Source organism: Bactrocera latifrons, unplaced genomic scaffold (genome assembly GCF_001853355.1).
Source record: "Bactrocera latifrons isolate USDA-ARS-PBARC rearing strain unplaced genomic scaffold, ASM185335v1 scaffold_228, whole genome shotgun sequence".
Taxonomy (NCBI): domain Eukaryota; kingdom Metazoa; phylum Arthropoda; class Insecta; order Diptera; family Tephritidae; genus Bactrocera; species Bactrocera latifrons.
In genome coordinates this window covers 417,092-437,505 of record NW_017535830.1, presented here as the reverse complement: position 1 = coordinate 437,505, position 20,414 = coordinate 417,092, and the positions used below count along the sequence as shown (strand labels likewise).

General features: G+C 35.4%; 2 protein-coding genes across 3 annotated transcripts; one reads left to right on the top strand and one right to left on the bottom strand.

Moving 5' to 3' along the window:
* Nucleotides 1-3,103: 3,103 nt before the first annotated feature.
* LOC108968738 (protein arginine N-methyltransferase 5) lies at nucleotides 3,104-5,766 on the bottom strand. Its single transcript, XM_018932942.1, has 6 exons — nucleotides 5,370-5,766; nucleotides 4,869-5,313; nucleotides 4,644-4,809; nucleotides 4,422-4,584; nucleotides 3,819-4,366; nucleotides 3,104-3,758 (listed from the first exon to the last, which is right to left on the bottom strand). The coding sequence occupies exons 1-6, from the start codon at nucleotides 5,764-5,766 to the stop codon at nucleotides 3,603-3,605; spliced, it is 1,875 nt and encodes a 624-aa protein (XP_018788487.1). The 3' UTR covers nucleotides 3,104-3,602.
* A 644-nt stretch (nucleotides 5,767-6,410) lies between these two features.
* On the top strand, nucleotides 6,411-10,490 carry LOC108968739 (coiled-coil domain-containing protein 93). Of its 2 annotated transcripts, XM_018932943.1 has the most exons (10): nucleotides 6,411-6,599; nucleotides 6,675-6,883; nucleotides 6,996-7,125; nucleotides 7,188-7,325; nucleotides 7,388-7,534; nucleotides 7,745-7,789; nucleotides 7,873-8,183; nucleotides 8,245-8,358; nucleotides 9,675-9,877; nucleotides 9,949-10,490. In XM_018932943.1, exons 1-10 carry the CDS (start codon nucleotides 6,513-6,515, stop codon nucleotides 10,323-10,325), a joined length of 1,761 nt encoding a protein of 586 aa, XP_018788488.1. In that variant the 5' UTR covers nucleotides 6,411-6,512; the 3' UTR covers nucleotides 10,326-10,490. The 2 variants fall into 2 exon arrangements, with proteins under 2 accessions (XP_018788488.1, XP_018788489.1); XM_018932944.1 differs by lacking the exon at nucleotides 7,745-7,789.
* The last annotated feature ends 9,924 nt before the right edge of the window (nucleotides 10,491-20,414 follow it).

The following is a 20,414-nucleotide window of genomic DNA, read 5'->3' as shown; positions in this document are numbered from 1 at the left end:
TGTTTTTATTTAGTTTAATAATTTATGTACTTTATAACTCACTTAATAATAGCAACTAAAAGTACTGACGTCTGGGTATCACTCAAAACTCAATTCAATTGTTCAATCATAACGATTTTATATATACTAAGAAGTCTTATGCAAGTATATTTGGTTGCATAGCAATAAATATACAATAATAACTGTATGCATATGTTAGTTTTTTAATAAAAGTTTTAATTCTCCTATTTATTGATTTCACTAAGTGGCAATTAACTCAGTTCCGCTTAAATTTATTTCGCTTATGCTAGAAAATAATTGCCTTCGCTTTTTTAAAAGAAACCATTTTAATTAGCTAACAATTGTAAACACTCGAAATGGATTTAATCATGTAAAATGATGCTTAATTATATTTATTTGAGTTTGCTGACATACATACAAAAAAATATTGAAGAGAATGAGAATTTTTGAAAAAGCAATAAGTGGACTATTGTAAAGCTTTTCATTAAAAATATCGTGCTCTAACTATTTTCAAGTTGACTGAGCGGAGTTTTTGAAGCTATTAACAAAGTTTTTGCAGTGAAAAAGTTATAAAAACAGTTATTTTTGAAATTTCATGCTTTGTACATTTTAAAATTTTACTATATTTTCTGTTTAAGTAACTTGAAAATTGTAATGCCGTAAATATACTGATTACTGTGAACACACTAATGATGAAAAAATCGTATACAAAATTTTTTTATATAAACAGAAAATTAAAAAAAATAACAATTTAAATATTTTAAAAAGCTAATACTAAAAAAAATTCATAAATAAAAAAATACAAAATATTTAAAAAATTAATCAAAAAATAGTAGTACTTGAAAATAAAAATATTTGCCTAATAATAGAAACAAATTGGCAGAAAAAAAAAGTTAATTAAAAAAATAACAGTTAAACAAACAATTGGTGCATCTACACGCTCTGCTTACGTAATTTCAAATTTTGCTTGTAATATATTGGGTAGTTCAATAAGCAAATTTACACCAAATAATGCATTCAAACAAAATAAAATAAATAAAGTAGCAAGAAAATAAATAAAAAAAAGATTATTTATGCGAATTCAAATTACAAATTATGCCAGCAGCGTTTAGATGCAATGTGCTTTCAAATAACTTTACTCAACGCCACGTTGTATTAATTGAATATTTAAATATAGATTAAAGGAGTGATGAATGGTAAAGGACAACCATTAGCGAAATGCAGAGACGGCGCTTACAGCACAGAGTAACCGGAACAACCGTTGTGTTGTGCACAATGTTTTTTGCTATGCATACAATAATAATAATGAAAAAGATGAATTATATATAAATCTATATGCATTCATACAATATGTATTTATATATGACCTACGTGTTTCTGAAGACGATTTAATTACAAGTTTGAATAACTGGTATATAAATAATTTGCTTATTAAAACATTTAACACACACACACACACACAAATGAACACGCAGAAAATTAATTACAAAAACATAAAAATTATAGAACCACTATGAAAATTGAAATGAGTAATCATAACAGAAACTAACGGCAAAAGAAAAAAGAAATCTAAATAGTAGTTATATACAGACATACACACATATATATGTATTTACATATATAAAAGGATCTAAAATAATAAAAAAAAATATTTAAAACAAACACTTGTTTTCATTACAAAATGACTGAAAAACGTTTGTTGTTGCTCTGGGAAAAGCGACCACGGGAAAGGACCCGTATTTTTATCCTCCCAATAACTGTCAACTCGCCGGAATTCTGCCACTACAACGACAACAACATAATTTTAGTTAACCTCAACACTTATCGATCCAAACGAGGTTGGATTTCTCTTGTTCCCACGACAAATGGGTCAACATAATACTAAACTGGAACTGACCCGGATTTTTTTCCGGTCAAGGGCTCTCAACTCTGCGGAGTTTTGTCAACAACAACAACAATAACAAGTTAAATTTCCAAAAGTACAGCTCTTGTCCGGACAAACCCCGGGTTAATTCCGATAATGTAGAACCGACTCTTGCGGGAATTTGCTGATGAYGAGCGAGTTGCCGCGATAATAGAGAGTGACCCTTGCGCAGCATCATATCAAATRTATGTCCAGCCTRCAACGAGTYCCCGGATGATAMTAACCCCCTCTCCCAAAGGTCCGAACGCGTCGAAACAACTTGCTGGATCTACCGTTGGATGATCTAAATGACAACTACAACTTATCTGACCCTTACCATTCGAGAGAACTAGTTAATTGAAACTAAATTAAAGAAACACTATTTGGCTGCTAAAAAAATTTCAGTTTAACGTTTCCACAACTAGCAAATGATAATAAATGGAGACGGTCACTTCTCTCTTCTGCCGACAAGAATTAAGATATGCCAGCACGATTCTTAGGCTTATGCTTATTAATTGGTAGCTCAATATCACATTGCTTAAAAAAATAATATCGACTTCTTGATCAGTCGCGTTAATCCCGAAAGAGTACCTTTAGAAAGACACTACAATCAAKGGTTTGTACGAAGATATCTGTTAATCGAAATTTAGGGATCTTTACAAGCATCCACAGTCAAAATGAAAAAATTGTTTGCATTTTTGAAAGGCGCCTAAAAGCWTGCACCTCAGGCTACACCTCATATGTATGTACCATATATGCTATTATGCAGATAATGATTGAGGTTTTGCACTGCGACCTATGCTCTATTCTGTCCTTTCCTATATCACATGTGGTCACAAAGGTTCGACACTCTGAATATATTCAGGAGCTTGGTGGGATCGAATGAGGTGATGTGATCGCTGTCCTCGTAGTTTGGTCTTAAATCAGGTGTTCTGATGTTTCCTGTTTCATGTCGTAAAACCGACAGTTTTCGTAAGAGACTATGCCCATGTTGGACCAATGTTTCTTGAGCCTGCATTGCCCTGTATAAAGCGCGACAAGGATACCCAATTTTTCTCGTGGGAGGTTGATTATATCTCTAAACCTTGCTAGGTTGCACGTTGCCAGTGCCGTTCTCTCCCCACTCTCTCCTCCGTGCTGTTAGGGGCATAATTAAAAACGAAATGTATTTTTTTCTTACATAACAATTTAAAAGCAAGATTTAAATTTCCTTATAGCACTTTTTATTTGAACGTATAATGGCTGTGTATTTATGCTTACATTGTCGAAATGGTATAATTTCAATTAGTTTTCTTATTAATAAAAAAATATAATTAACTTGAGAATAAAAGGATGCTATGCTGGGCATATACTTATGTAAATACAATATTTCATCAAACAAAAAACTTTCATTAGCATACAAGTGAATGGTATTTTTACAACTTTATGTTTAGTCTGAAAAACTGTTTTCGAATAAGAGAACACAACAAGCAGTAAAAATCACAAACTGTAAAAAAATAAAAATATTACTGTACTAACCGAGTGCTAACTGTTAATTTTCAGCAACTTAATGTGTTACCTTTTAGGCTACAATGCACTTTAGCTGCTATTTGAGAACTATAATAATTAGATATTTTTTGTTAAATTATACATTTTTCAAGTTATAGGTGCTAGTATGTTTTGCTTAGATTACTTATGTAACAACCATCGCCTTAGGTGTCTATGTACAGTAGATGGGGCACGAACGGCCGCCATGATTGTGTATATGGGTGCGAAATGGTGAAGCCAAACACCATTCATACCAGATTTTCTGTTTYGTAACACAACGCCAAAAATGAATTTCAATCGTTTGACCTTTCTTCACATCCATGGGTTCCTGAGACATTGCAAATAATTAGCATAACATTTAYTTAACTATAAATCAATAACAACTCACCGCGAAGGGGAAGTACATTGGAAACCACGAAAACATGCCAGGCGTATGCGTTTGCGGATTAATACTCAACTGAATACCCTTATAGAGCGTTGTGTCGAAGTAGCCCGCAATGCCCGTGAGCACACAATCTATTGTCACTTCGAAACGTAAAGCTTTAAAGCGGCTATTGTCAATGGGCTTCTGCGGATTCGGATGTACGAATTCAAATAACGATTGTGGCAAACCGATATTGAAAATATTTTTAAGTAACACAACAAAACCGCTTTCAGCATGCGTATGGTAGGTGGCTTGCTTTTGACGGCCGTGCATCTCGTGACGCAATACTTGGCGTACACCATTTAGCAGTTTCGAAGACATTATCGGGTTTATGTATGAGGTAGATTTACAGGGAATGCTTATGCCATCGGCTTTGAGTAACTTTTGTGCACAATCTAAGCACTCTGGTGATAGTTCATTATCACCAAAGGAGCCTAACAATTCGGATACTAGAATATCGGCTGGTTCGGGTGGTGAGAATTCACGCATATCCTTGGAGAAGATATGTACATCTAAATATAAAAATAGTGTGTAGTGTGGTGAATTTTTATTAATAAAATTGCTTACCTTTATGGCTCCATAATTTTTTCGCTATGGCTGTAAGTGTGCGTATTGCATTGGGATTTTTCTCTATAATGTAGACGCGCACTTTACGACCGGTATTTTCTGCTGCATTTAGTGCTGAACGCACAAGTGGACCACGACCTGCCCCCAGCACCATAATAACTGTCTGTAGATGATGTTTGTAATCACAACTAATTTGATTTGTTTAATTAAGCAGTATATTACCAAKTTGTGTTTCTTTTCCGAATCGGCAACGCGGTCAAGTAGCGCCTGTTCGATAGCGTCTTGGTAAAGCTTATATTTAGCCGGATCTTTTTCGAATACCTCATACGTATAGCAGTCCAAATTGTCATATAAAGGTTGTAGTGGCTCTTCCAGCACATCTTCGAAACTAAAAAAATACATTTAGTTTATTGTTTTAGTTAAAGGTATAGTATAGAATAAACTTACGCTTGCAACTCGTGTGTATCTGCGTGTATTTCTTGGAAACGTAGCATGTACTCTGCGTATAGTTTCAGACTGTTATCATGTACATCGGAAGAAATAATAACATTAATGCGTGCACGCATAAAATATGACAAAATTTCTTGCCACGCCTTTGGCAGTACGGGATAGTTTTGCCGATTACAAATGAACATGGTTGAGGGCACTATAATTGCTTCGACTGGCTCTCCCAACCAACGTCGCACTACCTCTAAGGATGGTCGGTCACTTTCGCTTAGTTCGAGCACAACCTTAATTTTAGGATTAAAATCGGCCGCCCATCTAAAGTTGTTCCACCAATGCCATGTATCTTGTTCACCAATACGTTCCAATTCTTCWTCATCAATATCACGTCGCCAGGAAGCTTGGGCTTCTTTTGAATTATACAGAGGTACTTGTACGAGCAGCAGTCCTATGCACAGCATGTACAGTTAGTATTCTGGGTGCGTCACTATATTAATAACTTACCCTTCACATTGCTTGATGCAATGCGTGCCATATTAAGATTTCGTTCGGATCTTAAACGTAACATTGTATAACCACCATATTGTAAATGTTCCGCCCATGAAATATCACGTTTTAACACTTCTTCAGCATTACGGCGCACAACCAAATCTTCAGCATCACATTCTATGGTGTCTGAGAGTACATTTATTACTTTTCCATTCCAATGGTCGGACGGGAATACTAAGTCTGGATATGTGAACTCCGCCAGTTTGTCACACATGGGCGCCTCCTGGTATTCGTATGGAATTTCGGCGGTGTTTAYATGCGCAGCTATAACCGCATAACCATTTTGTTGCGCTTTCTCCAAAAGTTTTGGCAGGCTTTCATTGCCTTCTTGTAGCAAGCAAATGTAAGGCATGGTCTCTTATTTTATATTTTTACACCAATCTATTTAACATACACCGAAATTCTTTTTTTTAACAAGAAGCCACGTTTTGCCGGCTAGACGCCAGTCCATTCAAGAAAATTGCGGAAAATAACAACAATAAACATGCGGAATGAGAGAAAATGAGGGTGGGTGGCTAACGTTAGGGTTGCTAAGGCACTAATATTTTTAATCGAGAAAAAACCATTAGTTTTAAATAGTTAAATAAAACTCTAACTTTTCAATTCTTTTTATTTTACTAATTTAAAATAATTTTTAAACATTGGTCACGACTTGAATTTCGGACAAAACAAAATTTAAATTATTGTAAATGTTACTGACCACTTAGCTGTGGCTGCATATATTAGAAATAGCAACTTCATTCTGGGTATTGTTGCAGACAAAACTCCTACTTATCAATTATAGACACTGACATACCCAACTTATGTCCTGTCAATGTGTTCACGCCTGATACAAATCAGGTTTATTCTACAGATTTAAAAAAAGCTTTCATATTTAATTCAACAATTAATTTTTATTCAAAGTCATACCCCTTAACAGCTGTTTCCAATATACCAACTATCGTATTGTCACAGCTGATTAAACTGACAGTTCAATTAGAAAACAATTTAGTTTTTGCCAATCAGTGTKTTTTTTTTTTGTAAAAGATTGTTGATAAATTAGCTGGTGCTGATTAAAATTAAACTAAGGGTACAAGTAATGAAAGTGGGCGTTTTACGATGKCGTCCAATCGTGATATATTCTCGAAACATTTGCCAAACGTGAAATTGGCCACACGTATCGATGCCGAAGGACGCGAAGTTCAAGTGAGTAGTTAATTATTAATACCATCCATATGTCAATGGACTATAAAATGTTGATGTCATATTTTCTATGCAAAGGTGGAGAGACGTGAAGATGTAGACGCTACAGTAAAGGAGCTCGAAACATTTGATATGCTGGTTGCGGCTGGCTATTATCGGGCACGTATCAAAGGTTTATCGCCATTTGATAAAGTTGTCGGTGGTATGACCTGGTGCATCGAATGCTGTGATTACGATGTTGACGTGGATTTATTGTTCCACGAAAACTTAACCATAGGCCAAAAAATGTGAGTAGAGTGAAAATAACCATTGATGTATGAAAGTAAAAAGTTTTATRTAAAAATTGTGTTCTTAATATTTTTATTTACATTTTCAATAATGTTCACTTTATTTTCACAGCGCACTCGTTGAAAAAATTGTGTCTGTCTTGCCACAAATGAAGTGCCCTTTTCAGATAGAACCACATCAAATACAAGGACTCGAATTTCTTAGCATACATCCAGTTATACAATGGCTGGTTAAAAAATCAGTAAGCTTAAGCATATTTATTATTAGAGTTACCGAAAATTATTTATAAGTCTTGGTTTCCAGGTTGAAAACCGAGCTGAACGTGCACAGCGACTGAAAAAGTTTGCCATAGGGCAATTCCACAATCACTACCAATATAAAACGGATAAAGAGCAGCTAGCGAAGATACGAAATGCTTCAGCGCATATTAAACGCATTCAAGTATTGTTTTCGATGCATATGTAGATTTTATGTGGCTTTTATTAAAGTTTCCTTCTCAATAGGAACTCTATAATCCTGTACGGGCATATCAACGCAAGGATGCGGGAAATGAAGATGAGAAAACGCGTGTGCGCATGACTTTGCTAGAGTACGGTTGTGCGGCTGCGCCGAGTGCGACTAATGAAACCCGTTCTGGTGCGAACGATGAGGTATACAGCATTCGAAAATGAGCTTAACTCTAAAGCAAGAAAAATCACTGTTTATAGTTGTGTGTTCATTTTATACTACTTTGCTTCAACTGCTTTCTTAAAAATAATTATTTATTTATTTTTTGCATATTCAAAACTTTGACTGGCCGTGCATACTTTCGTTGATTATGCTATTGTGTGTTATGCATTTGTAAACTATTTATTTCGCAGCTTGATGTGCACAAATTGTTTAAAAATCTTTCCTTAACAAAAGAGGTAAAATTTTAATAAATAAAATATTAATATATATATAATAATAGTATCAAAGCGAATAACTGTCTTCCTCTCACCACTTCTAGAATATCACATGCTCGCCAACACATCGCCTGGATGCCAGCGAACGCAGCGCCATGCATAGGCACTACACTGAACTACAACAGGAAATGGAAACGGATGCCAAACAATTATCGGAACACAGTCAAATTAAAATGCTTGAAGCTTCGAAGGTCGCATTAGAACGTAATGTTCAAAGTAATCTCGAAGAGAATAAAGAAATAGAGGCGGAATTAGAAAAGCAAAAGCAACAACTGCAACAATACGTCGAACAAAAGCAGGAATTGCAAGCTGAAATCGAACAGTACAAAGCAATTGAAGCGAAAGCGGATCCAGAGTAAGTGAAATAATAAACAATATTTCATATCACAGCTGTAAAGTGATTTTCAAAATTGCAGGYTTGTTACTAAAGTGCACGATATGCTGAAGAAACATGACAAACTAAAAAAGGAGGAGGCGGAATTCAAAGAATTCTGTCGGCAAGATTTGGCCAATTTGCAAAAGGAGATTGAGTAAGTTTTTCTAACGGTCTCCGTTTTATTTCCAACCGTAGAAGCATTGCCTAATTTAAAGAGTTCTTTCATCAGTTGTAAAGACATTTGTGGCCTTGCTACCCCTGACGTACATTTTCCCGAGTCTAGCACAACATTAACGTGGCTTCCGTAAAGTGTACAGCGCCACCAAACTACTTAGCGTCATAAACGCTCAGAWAGTTTATGGCTTAAAACAAAAGCCTCGCTACGATTCTCGTTATACTTGTCAAAAGCTTTTAGTACACTCAAAAATACAACCCTACTTGAGGATATCGAATAATCCACGCGTCCTTCAGGCCTGAAGCGTTGGACCGTGAACTACCTGAGCGGTCGGCAGTCATCCGTGCTAATTCGACGTCCTCTCCTCGTTACTGTTTAACTTCTATATTTCATAACTCCCTCAACGATCAAAGRGAATTTCTTCGTACTCCGGTACATGTACGATATTGACGTCAGGCAATGAAGTTGAATGCAGGTGTTCGGAAGTAAACAGCTATCTCTCCAACCTTTCTCGCTTTTTTTTCATGTTAAAATTCCGACTGTTAATAACCCTAAAATTTTAGATATTACATTCTAAATCCTGTGCTCTAACACTCCTCATATGACCACGATAACTGTTAGTACCCCGACGAAATGCAGTTACTAGCCGGTAGATCGAGTTAAAAATATAAAGAAAAAATCTTGGTAACATACTCGGTCGTAATTTACGCTATACCGATATGGTCGTATGGATGTAGTGAAACACCTACGAAGAAGCTTCAGACGTGTCAAAATACTGCATTCTGGACTTTTACAATAAACCGCTTGAAGTCTCCGGTTGAACATTTGAGCAGCGGCTCCCGCATTCTTCTGGTAAAAGAACATAATGAACTCCACTCTATGCGGTTTCTTCTGGAATGCTTTTGCTGATACTATACTTGCATCTGTTCGAAGCGGAGCCACTTCCTAGAAACATCAAGAGATCTTTCCTTAATGTTTGATTACAATTTGCTTATAATTTTGAGATTTTCCGAACACTTCTGGGCAGGTTTTAATTAACCAGGTTTTTTTGGAAACATTTATCAGTTGTTATTGCAGTATCGAGAGAAYTCTGCCGTTGATAGTCCTTGGCCAAATAGAAACCCGAGTCCGTTCCGGTTACGTAGAACACGGGGGTGCGAACATTTAGCAGTATTTGTAGTTGGTATTTTTTTTGCGGTGCATCTCTTTTCTGAATTGATTCAAACTCAAGATTTTCCGAATAATTCCCTGAAAATTTCTTAATTAAACTAAAAATCTCTTCTGTGKCAAATTAGCGAACTGGAAGCTTTCAATGCACAAACACCGGAGGAACAAGAAGCTGCCATCTCAAAAGAGAAAGCACAAATACAGGAATTGAAGCTGCAGATAGCCAAAAAGAATCGWAGCATTGTGGTCATGCAGAGACGTTTAGATGCCATACCCGATCGCACGGAACTAACACAGTACCAGCGACGGTTTCATGAGCTACACAATGAAAGTAAGCGCCTAAAAAATTCGTAGAATGCCAAACTATATTTATTCTATTATTTAATTTCTACTTTCTTCTAGTGAGTGCCAAACACATAGAGACGAAGCAATACTACACGCTCTTCAACACGCTGAACGACAAGAAACGTTATCTCGAAAAGGAACTCTCACTACTCAATTCCATATGCGAAGCATACAACGAGGGCATGACCAGCGTGCAGGGCCGTGAAGAGTTCATCAAACARTTCGAAACSATTGTGACCGGTGTGAAACAAACCGAACAAAAGGTGCGTCAGAAGTACAACGAGGAATGTGCGCGGCGCGATGCGCTCAACGCGGAGCTACAAAGCCTACTCGAGCTGCAGCGWCAGTATGCGGTCGCTGTGAAACAGCTGACCAAGGAGTGCCAACGTTGCGAGCAATTGCAGCAGCATTTAAAGTCAATTCGGCAAAAGTAGTTTAGTATTTAGTGGTATACATATATTTATAGTAGTATGTACAGTACAATACAGTACAGTACAGTACAGTACAGTTAGCAATTTATAGCTGGAGGAAGAGAGATTTAGAGCGAAAGGCGTTTTTATGAGCAAAGACAAGAAAATATATTAAATTGCTTTCGAAGATTTTAATGAAACGATTTTGTTTTAGCTCAAAGTATGTACTCGCAATGTGTTGTTTATATACAATATGTACATACCTTGTTTAAGCATACACATATRTATTAGTGAAATTGTTTGTTTGCCAGTTCCAATATAAAAAACGTACGTATTATTATAAAGAATGTTTAGAAAGCGAGATTAAACGAAAATTTAATTCCATTTTGCTACATACTCGTGTATCAAAAACTGCTAATTTAGGAAAATTACTTAATTAATTTATAATTAAACACGTTTTTAATGAAACGACAATTGTATAATTATTTAAAATACGCAAATAAATCTTTTATGAAATTTAATTATAAATAAATTATATAAGAGGAATTCGTAATTTATTTCTAATAATTTAGGTCAGCGCAAAAGCATTCCTGGGAATTTTAATTATTTGCTTTAATTTTTACTACAGTCCTTATACAATATAAGCACTTATGTACGTATGTACATATGAGTACACCATATCGTACGAGTAATGCAATGTGTGTCGAAGACAATGTCTGTTAAACACATTACATCACTCATACTACATGGTGTACCGAAACGCATTGTATGATTATTGTTGCATGTATTAACAGAGAAACTTCAGCTTCTCCTCGGTTCACTCTGTTCTTCACATTATTTCGTTTACGCTGCTCTGTTGTGTTCACAGCGATGTTCTGCTTGTCAGCTCCGTTGCTGGGCTTCCACACAGCACTTTCAGTGCGTTCGTAAATGTCATTCCGTTGTATGCCGGACTTAGTGTTGTTGACCTTGATCATACGGTTTTGCGATTAAATGATATTTGAATATAAAATAATAAATTCGTTCGCGTTTAAGTGCGCGAGTGTTAGCGATTGTACTGTCTGAMAAATGTGAACTTTTACTTACTTTACAATTTTGAATGAATTCCAATYATATGTGACTTCTATACTTTAATTTGTAGACTATAATGACCTATTTTTACCAGAAAAAGATGCTATGTGCCTATCATTAAGAGATACTGACAGACATTTGATATATGGAACCGTGATAAGTTATCTTCCGATTTTTATTAAAGAAGTAGGGCTCAATGATGCCGCTGGCGCATAAACCACACCAAAACGTAATTTTATCGGGATACAATGGTGACTCATGGAGTACGTGCAAATTGCTGACTGACCAACAACGCGGGGAAAAAATATAGCGTCGTTTGCTAACCCTATCGGTCTACTTTTATTGCGTCTCTTTTGAAAAACCCGGTACTAAATTACAAATTAAAATTAAGGTAGAGAYGTATGACTTGAAGCAGGCAATAATTTATATTTAAAATAATTACAATTTAAATACCAATTATTAAATATGGAAAAAATCAAGTAAATTTTCAATAAATAAAACGATAAAAGATCATAATAATTCTATTGTACACAGGCAGTTTTTATTAGCCAAGGCCATCTCATCATAAAAATGTATTAAAAATCGGATCAATCTTGGCAGCACAAAGAAAGTCGTCTTCATTTACCAATAAATTTGAAAGAAGTTGAAATATAAAAATAATATTTATTATCACTGTGACCATTAGATATTTGAAAATCAGTTTCACCTACCTCTAGTTAAATTCAAGAACCAAATACAGTAATCTATAGCCATGTCTTCTACACCTTGTTCTCCGCCTGTATGGGAATCCCATATGCGTGCCAAAATCGTTGGCAATATCTTCAGCAAAAGCAAGAAGTAGAGCACGAGCTTCAACTTATATTGTTGCTTTGTCATATTCACTTTTTCAAGTTTTTCGCCACTCTGCACAGCGCTTGAGCTTAGCTAATAATGTAAGCTACTGAATATATCTTCCGTTAGCGTGAAAATATAGATCAACTTAAATGGCAGCGTATCCAATGCTTTGAAGTGGAACATTTTTAGTAATCGTTTGACTGTGTTTATATAATAGTAGTTTTGCCTCTTTACGAATTTRGAAACAGGTGTTTAAAATTATCGAGAAAACATATTTTAAAAAATTTTTCTCCATTGAAAGTTTTATCGCAAAGAATCCAGTTTTTGTGACTATCAGTATGAGTACTCTTTGGTACTTCTTTTTTGAGGATTATCTCTTTCAAATGTTAGCCGCGGCTACGTCTCAGATGGTGCATTCGTTGATTTCAATTTTCGATGATTCGTTCGGACATTTCGACTAGTAATTGACGAATGACATGTGTCATGTTTTGCTCTTATGCCTGAATCGAAGTGGGATTGTGCGCATAGACTTTACACTTTACATATCTCTATAAGAAGAAGTCTAACGGTGGGTTACCACAAGATTTTGGTGACTAATCGATTTTGATTGATGTGATTTGTGGAAAGTGTTGGCCTCTTTTTGAAGCAAAATATAGCCGAGTTCACGAGCTTCAATTTCGGGCATCAAATAGTCGGTTATCAAGGCGCGATAACGGTAGCCATTGATGGTTACTTTCTTAACGGCATCATGTTTGAAGATATCAGCTAAAAATCATACATTGAAGAACTTTCTGATAATCCTCGAGAAGGGAAAAGTGGYAACCCCGCAAAACACAGAATATACAGCAAGAAAAGTAGCAATATCGCTTTTGTCGTTTTAAAGTATTTTTCTAAAATAAATCTACTTAATATAAGCGAATTGTTAGAAAGTAGTGAATTTCCAATTTGGTGTATTTCCCTGCTGCTTGCCACTGCTAGTAACTGTGTCACTTTAGATTTGATCCGGGTATTTTTCTTACAAGTCAAATATCGGTTAATTTACTAGTTACCATAGTTACTTAAGAACGTTGTCAAATATTTTTTTAAAGTTTTAAGATTTTCATATATATTAAATTGACAAATTTAACTGAAACYCTTRTTTTGGYRTTTGGCAATATATATTCYTGTTTGGAGAGCATGTGCTCAAAASTAAACGGCTATCTCTCCGAACTTTCTCGCTTCCTTGCTGCATGGAACCTAACACTCTCTCTCTCACTAAATCTACAGCGACCCTATTCACAAACTGGATGAAGGAGTACAGAAGGAAAGAGTGCTTGACTTTAATATTGCAGCCAATGTCGTTAAAATTCAAACTGTCAATAATCTTAAGATTGTAGGTGTGACCCTCGACAGCCTGTGCTCCTTCACTCCTCACACGATCGCAATTAAAGGCAAATTACAGGGCCGCAATAAAATCCTCAAGTCRCCAGTCGKCAGCACATGGAGAAAAGACAAGGAAACATCGTTGGYAACATGCAAGGCAATCGGACAGACGGTCCATGCACCTCGCAAACAAATTGAAAACATACTTCAAGTCACTCACACGCACGTACATTACATGTGTATRTTTTCGTTTGAACTGGACTTGATTACGAGTGGCGAGCAGACGGTTCTTGCGGCTTCCCTTTGTTTTGCCGCCTGCATTTTGCTGGTCCACAGTGCATGCACACGTCAGTGAGATGGRCAAACAAGTGGGTAGATAAACAGACAGACGAATGGATAGGCGAGCATAAATGAACATGCGAAGCGACATGAACTATGTGAGTTGGTAATAATGCAAATTGTTGATTAAAGTCCAGAGGTCACTTAAATAAACGCAAAAAAAAAAAAATTACAACAAAATATATGCATTTTAATTCAATAACAACAGCGACCGTTTTCGCCAGCTGCCATGAAATAATGCCACAAAAAATGGCGAGTTTTGCACTATTTCTGGATATTTTTTTTTTGTTTTTTTGTTTTTTAACAACTCAGATTCATGCTCATTTAAAATTTAATTGTTGAATTACGTAATAAATTCAAGTTATCACCGCTAATGACCTTATGGTGATTTACTAACGCAGTCACGTGCTTGTATTTATGCGTAATGCAAATAAAAATGATTTGAGATTACAGTATTTTCGCTTTTTACTCTATATATTAGCAGTGCATCCATATGGTTGCATTTTAATTTACAGTTAAAATTTAAGTTGTATTTTAATGTACATTCTTTAAGTTTAAATATTTTATTAAATTAGAGTTGTTGCGCGCTAACAATATTAGTCATTAAAATCTTTAAATAAAATARAAATCACCCCTAAACCCAAATAAACTGCTCGCATTTTAATGGAAATTGTTTTTGATTACATTATAAAAGGTTACGCCTACGCCCCACCATCTAGATAGCACCATGCAGTTTGACGGGGCGTATGAGTAACAATTGAAATGAGAATATCAATAGACCGCTTAAGTCTTCATATTATTTTTGCAATCAGATATATCTCTTTAAATTAGAGCAAGGTTTAGGAATTTAGATACCAAAAGGACATATAAACTAAAGCATTTCGAGCGTCAGTGTGGTATTGTTATTGTAGCACCAGAAAACATATTCCAGGTATTGTAGAGAAATGCCGCTGAGCTGGCTGAGAGGCTTGGGTTGGGAAAATTCAGGTTCTTTCCGACTACGTACACCCGACCTTCGCAAGAGTCATGGGAACAGATATTATGACCATCTTATTAGAGCGTCCTCCTTGGCATTGTGTGATAAAATGGGTAAAAATGTTTAAAAAAATTTTATTTATTGGTTTYAGAAATCACTTTCCATCAAACGGCTTCTAACAGCTGAATATTTCTATGCCGTACTTGTTAAGAAGTCGTTTTCTAAAGATTCTCTCTTAAGGGGGGAGCCTGCTTTAGAGGCTCAAAAAAATCGATATTTTTGAGGATTTTTTTTTAAGAGGGAAAGAATCAATTTATTAAAGCTAAATTTCTACAGTTTATAGTTAAACAATTAGAAATCATTCTCAAATTTTTTGGATACGAAATCTTTGATATTCTCTCTTTGAGAAGCAATTGGCCGATGCATCTCGTATGTGCATTTGCCGAACGGCGGGAAGATTGCAGGTCGCAATTTCTATCGGAAACAAAAATTTCAAAGAGATACATATTTTTTAATAATTTATCTTCTCGTAAAACTAAAAAAATTCCAAAAAAGGTGTAAAATTTTACAAATGTTTTAAAAATTGAAAAGAGTGGTTTTTGACCAAAAAATGTTACTTTGTGTAGTTTAAAAATATGTTCAAACTTGACTTGTCTTAGTTTTTTTTTAGTTAAAATAGAAGATAATTTTATGCCAATGCTAATAAACTTTGCCTCAATTCCTTACGACGTTTAGTGTTTTTTCTATCCCGCCCGCCAATTAAGAAAGTTCGTAAAAATGGAAAACCAAGAAATCTCGCATCTAGACTGCGCGTCTGCTACACGCTCGGTCACTATTTCCCTTCTAGCTTCGAAAATATTTCGAAATCGCATCTATAACTTTGGGGACATATTCTTAGATTATTTTCAAAGAGACTTAAGCAAAAAAAAAAAAATCGATTTTTTGAGGCTTCTAAAGCAGGCTCCCCCTTTTAATACAGAATACGCAAAACTTCATGTATGAGTAATATTTCAAAACTAGTACAAGTACACATATTGAGTAGTCGATAAAGTCTTTTCGTATTTCTAATGAAACTCTATTTTTATTTTTTTTTATATCTATAATAATAAATAAATAAACAAATATGTAACATATTTTGTTCGACCATATTGCCACAAGAGAGATTATTCGATCAGCGTAAAAATTTCATCAGTGTAAATCGAAATTTCGAAATTTCCAGAACGGAAGCGGGCAAACCATTGTTGACCTACATCAACTGATACMGCATCTTCTCCGTAAACTTCACAAATTTCATCGGTGGCTTGTGTGGCATTCTTCCCGTTTTTATATTATACAAAAATTTCAAAATATGTGACCTGGTCTACGGAAAGGGGGCTTAGGTGTCAAAAAATCAATTTCCACTTTTTAGTTGATTCGGATGGAAGATGAGATGCTTTTTTTAACAGCTGTTTCCTAGAAAACTAGTTTTCGCACGTTAGCTCCCTTTTCGTAGACCAGGTCACATATAGGGAATTTCTTCATTTTTGAACAGCTTTAACTTTTTTCAACTTCCCAGAATTTAATTTTTGTTTTTGGTTTAATGAAGCTTAAAATCTCAGCCATCCAACAATATATGTCACATGTATAATATGACAAAATGTGATTGGTACTCCAGTGACACAACTGCAACGATATCTATTGACAAAATGCGAAAATACTTTTTCGCCTCTAGATTGAATATGTATAGAAATTTAAGTGGGTGATAGCTTTTTTATTTTCCACTTTGTTGGCTGTTATTCAAGAGTTGAATCTCAAGTATCTTATCATGAATCACCAATCCATAGAGTTTATGACTATTAARTTCCAGTGGGTCTAAATGGGGCGTCGATTCTTTTCGATTCGATTACTAACATAGAAAGTAGCACCTATTATTTTACAAAAAGCTGATAAGAGAAGAAGCTTAGATAGTCTTCAAATTTGATTAAGCTTAGCTGTCACCGGTTTGAACCTCATATGAYCAACGGGTTGAGGCTTGCCTTATATAACTTGCTCCTTGCCGATTCAATCGCGATCTTGACCGTATGAGCCACTACAACTGCGTACAGTGCTGGGTGCATCAGTCGGGTTGCCACTCGACGCCAGCAGAGCAGTGTCATTCGCATAGTTTGCTGTACTTAAAAAATCTCTATTGAACACTGGGAGATCTGCAGTGTAGAAAATCTATATCGTAAGGGCAAGAATGCTGCCTAAAAAAACTAATTTAAAAAATTTCTAGATTTTAATGTAGAAAAAAACAAAGCTTTAATACACGGATCATTATTCCAACTCAAGAATGGATTCATCGAAAAGCATATATAAATAATTCTGTTTCATTTTATTTATTCTTTATTGTATATGAAAATGTTTAATCGAATTGCTTCAAAGTTATGTTTATAGGCAACTAGTACATATGAAACGTCTTGGAGGCAATATAAACCAATACACTACAAAGTATAGAGGCCTTCTTTGCATCACAAATACAAATGAATGATCCGCTTTGCATAATTTTTTATCTAAGGGGAGCGCATTTTGCATTGAGAAAGGACATATGGTTGACATCAACGACCTTTCGATTGAGCTTTCGGCAAAAAGGTGCTAAAATCAGCAGACTCATCTTTACCATACCGAACTGTACATTTAAATACAGGGTGTTACTCAAATATGTATGTTTAATTTGAAGTTCTCACAACTAACCTGCTGCAGCGGCTGCGTGAGCGTTCAAACCGGCTGATTTTCCATATTCCCCACACTCATCGATATGCATCATATTTATCGTTRACGTTTAACCGTCGCTCATCCCGAACACATGGTTCGAAGCACATTGGATTGGATTCAGCCACATGAATTTAAGATAGATTACATTTACCAAGATTGCGCTAGTCTCGGTATTCAATTTCGCTTTCAACCCACAACTTTCAACCTTTGTGCGGTATTAGATGCGTGAACTTCGGGGCTTCATCTGTTTTTGTTGATGTTGTTGTCCGTTTGTTTGTATAATTTATTATATAATTATAAATATTTGCTAGCGCTTTTCAAAGAATTTTGCCCAATTAAGTTTTCAAACCCCCTCCTTCCGTTGCTTTATTGCAAATTACAGTCATCGGACGCGTTGTTGATTTGCTGTTTGGTTTTGCGTGAAGCACGGCGTATGAGTGACCTGCAATTTGGAGCATATTCTTTATTGGTCTTTCATCTGCAGCACACAAAGCAAGGGGAGTGGGGTGTTGTAAATTTAGAGCAAAACTAATAATATACATACTGACATAGATCTGGGGTTTAGCTTGGTATCGCCGCTGCTGGTGGCTGGAACAACAGTTTCGACCAAACTCATTTTAAACGGAAGTGGTTCTTGTCTGCGATAGAAATATTATATATATGCAAAAAGTTAATTTTTATACGTATATACATATTTAATATGACATTATTAGTTTATATAATACATATTTCATAATAGTGTATAACATTAATACAAATCTGAGAGTTKTCCATAGCGGAAGCAATKGAARTATTACACAGGAAGGCKGCTTACCAGTCAGATGGAGACKACATGTTTTGAGAATTATAGYTTTAAAACTTAGTAATAGARGACAGCGAGAGTGAAAGAAATGTGACTTATATGTTGTAGGTTTCTAGTTTCTATCATCCTACAATTATTAGTTTATGACACATACACTCAGATACGCAGATGTTCTAGCACAAGTCTTAGTAAAAGATAATAAATTGCGATTTGRTTTAAGGATTTTCAATGTAGGATTTTTTTGGGGTTTGAGTTTATTAACCTTGTAATAATACGATTGCTTTTTTTGAAGTGTGATATTCAATGAGACAATACTTTTTTCGAAGCTGCTCTTTTTGACAGCTATATGCGGTCGACACAATCGCCCATTAGATTCGGTAATTCGAGCAACCCGGAATCGGTTTAGCACTGCGTTTATTCTATTATTTATCCATCTTTATAGATGCTGTACAGTTTCCAACGAATATGATATTGTTACTGTGGAGCAGTGTATCCAAGAAGACCCCAGTCAGTTTATACATCGTAGCACAGAACTAACAGGTCAACTGAAAGACCCCGGCCGGACACATTTATGGTGGAACCAGAATTAAATACATATGATTTTTAGTTATCTTTAAGCTTCAAATGGCACGTGTATAAATTTGACATACCGWTAACTAAAATTCAACAGGAATGATAGTTGGACTCTCGTAAGAGTGCTAACAGGTCACTCTCTAAATGGCTGACTGGGAATACGATACAACGACTAGTGTGGAAGCTGTCAAGACGTAGAATAATAAAAAACTATGACACATATTTTATGKGAATGCAAAGCTTTTGTATACGAAAAAATCACAACTATCGTTAGAGGGTTTCGTGATGATATTTATGAGATAAAGGAGATAAAAGGCCAAATATAAAGTTCGCAGYCTTGCATTCTAAAACATATTTTTTTGCAAAATTTATTTATTTTTTATTCAACATAGTTCCCCTTAAAGGTTATATACTATAGGTACCCTGCAACTTGTTGATACCACTTGTGTAGCTTAGTTTCGGCAACCATTCTTKCATTCGACGGTAATTTCTTCCCAGAAAGCTCTATTTTACTTGAGAACAGTCGCTGTTTATTAAGGACCATATTTCAAGCTTTTTCAAGTTAGACAATAAAAATTATTAAATGCGAGTGCCACAATGTAGACGCCATGATTTCGTCAGCCGATTCCACGCTTTGAAGTGGGTTCATCGTATGCAGTCCACTCTAATGGTTGTCGATTGGACTTCAGAGTCAGCTTATGTGACAATAGCAAACGCAAACAATTAGGTTTATTACGCTTGAACAACTTCAAACACTGCTCCAAATTATCAACTTGTCGTTATTTTCCTTCAAAGTTAAAAAAAAAGGCGGCATCTCTTTTTATCCATTTTTTTTTCACAACAACAAAATTTGTTATAAGTTATGCTAAGCTTCTTAAATTGCCTWTAAAGTACAAAGCCATTTGACAATTTAATTGTGCATTTAAATTGCTATTTGYCTTGGCAAAATCCACAGGCATCAAAAAGAAATTCGATTTCCAAAATGACTGAGAAACTAACGGARCAAGAATGTGGAGAAATATTTTACCATGTCTGAATTTATTGAATAAGAAGTACGATTAAATTTTGTTTGCGAAATGAAACTTCGCCTGCGAAAAACGTTGAAACGTTGASGATGTTGCAAAAAGAATTTGGAGATCAAACTCTGTCTTCTAAAAGTATTTATAAGTGGTATAACGAGTTCAAAGGCGGTCGTGAAAGTGTTGAGAAMAATGTGGTGTCAAATCGGCCAAAAAAATCGACTGATGAACATCACGTCAAACAAGTCAAAGAGAGAAGATTCAAATTTCGAATGGTTGTAAATACCAACAATTTTTTTTTTCGTACTAAAGGCGAGCAGATACCGAGAAAACCACATCAAAGTCGCTCAAAAATCAAGGACATGTTGACAGTTTTGTTTCATTATCGTGGTGGGGTACGTTAC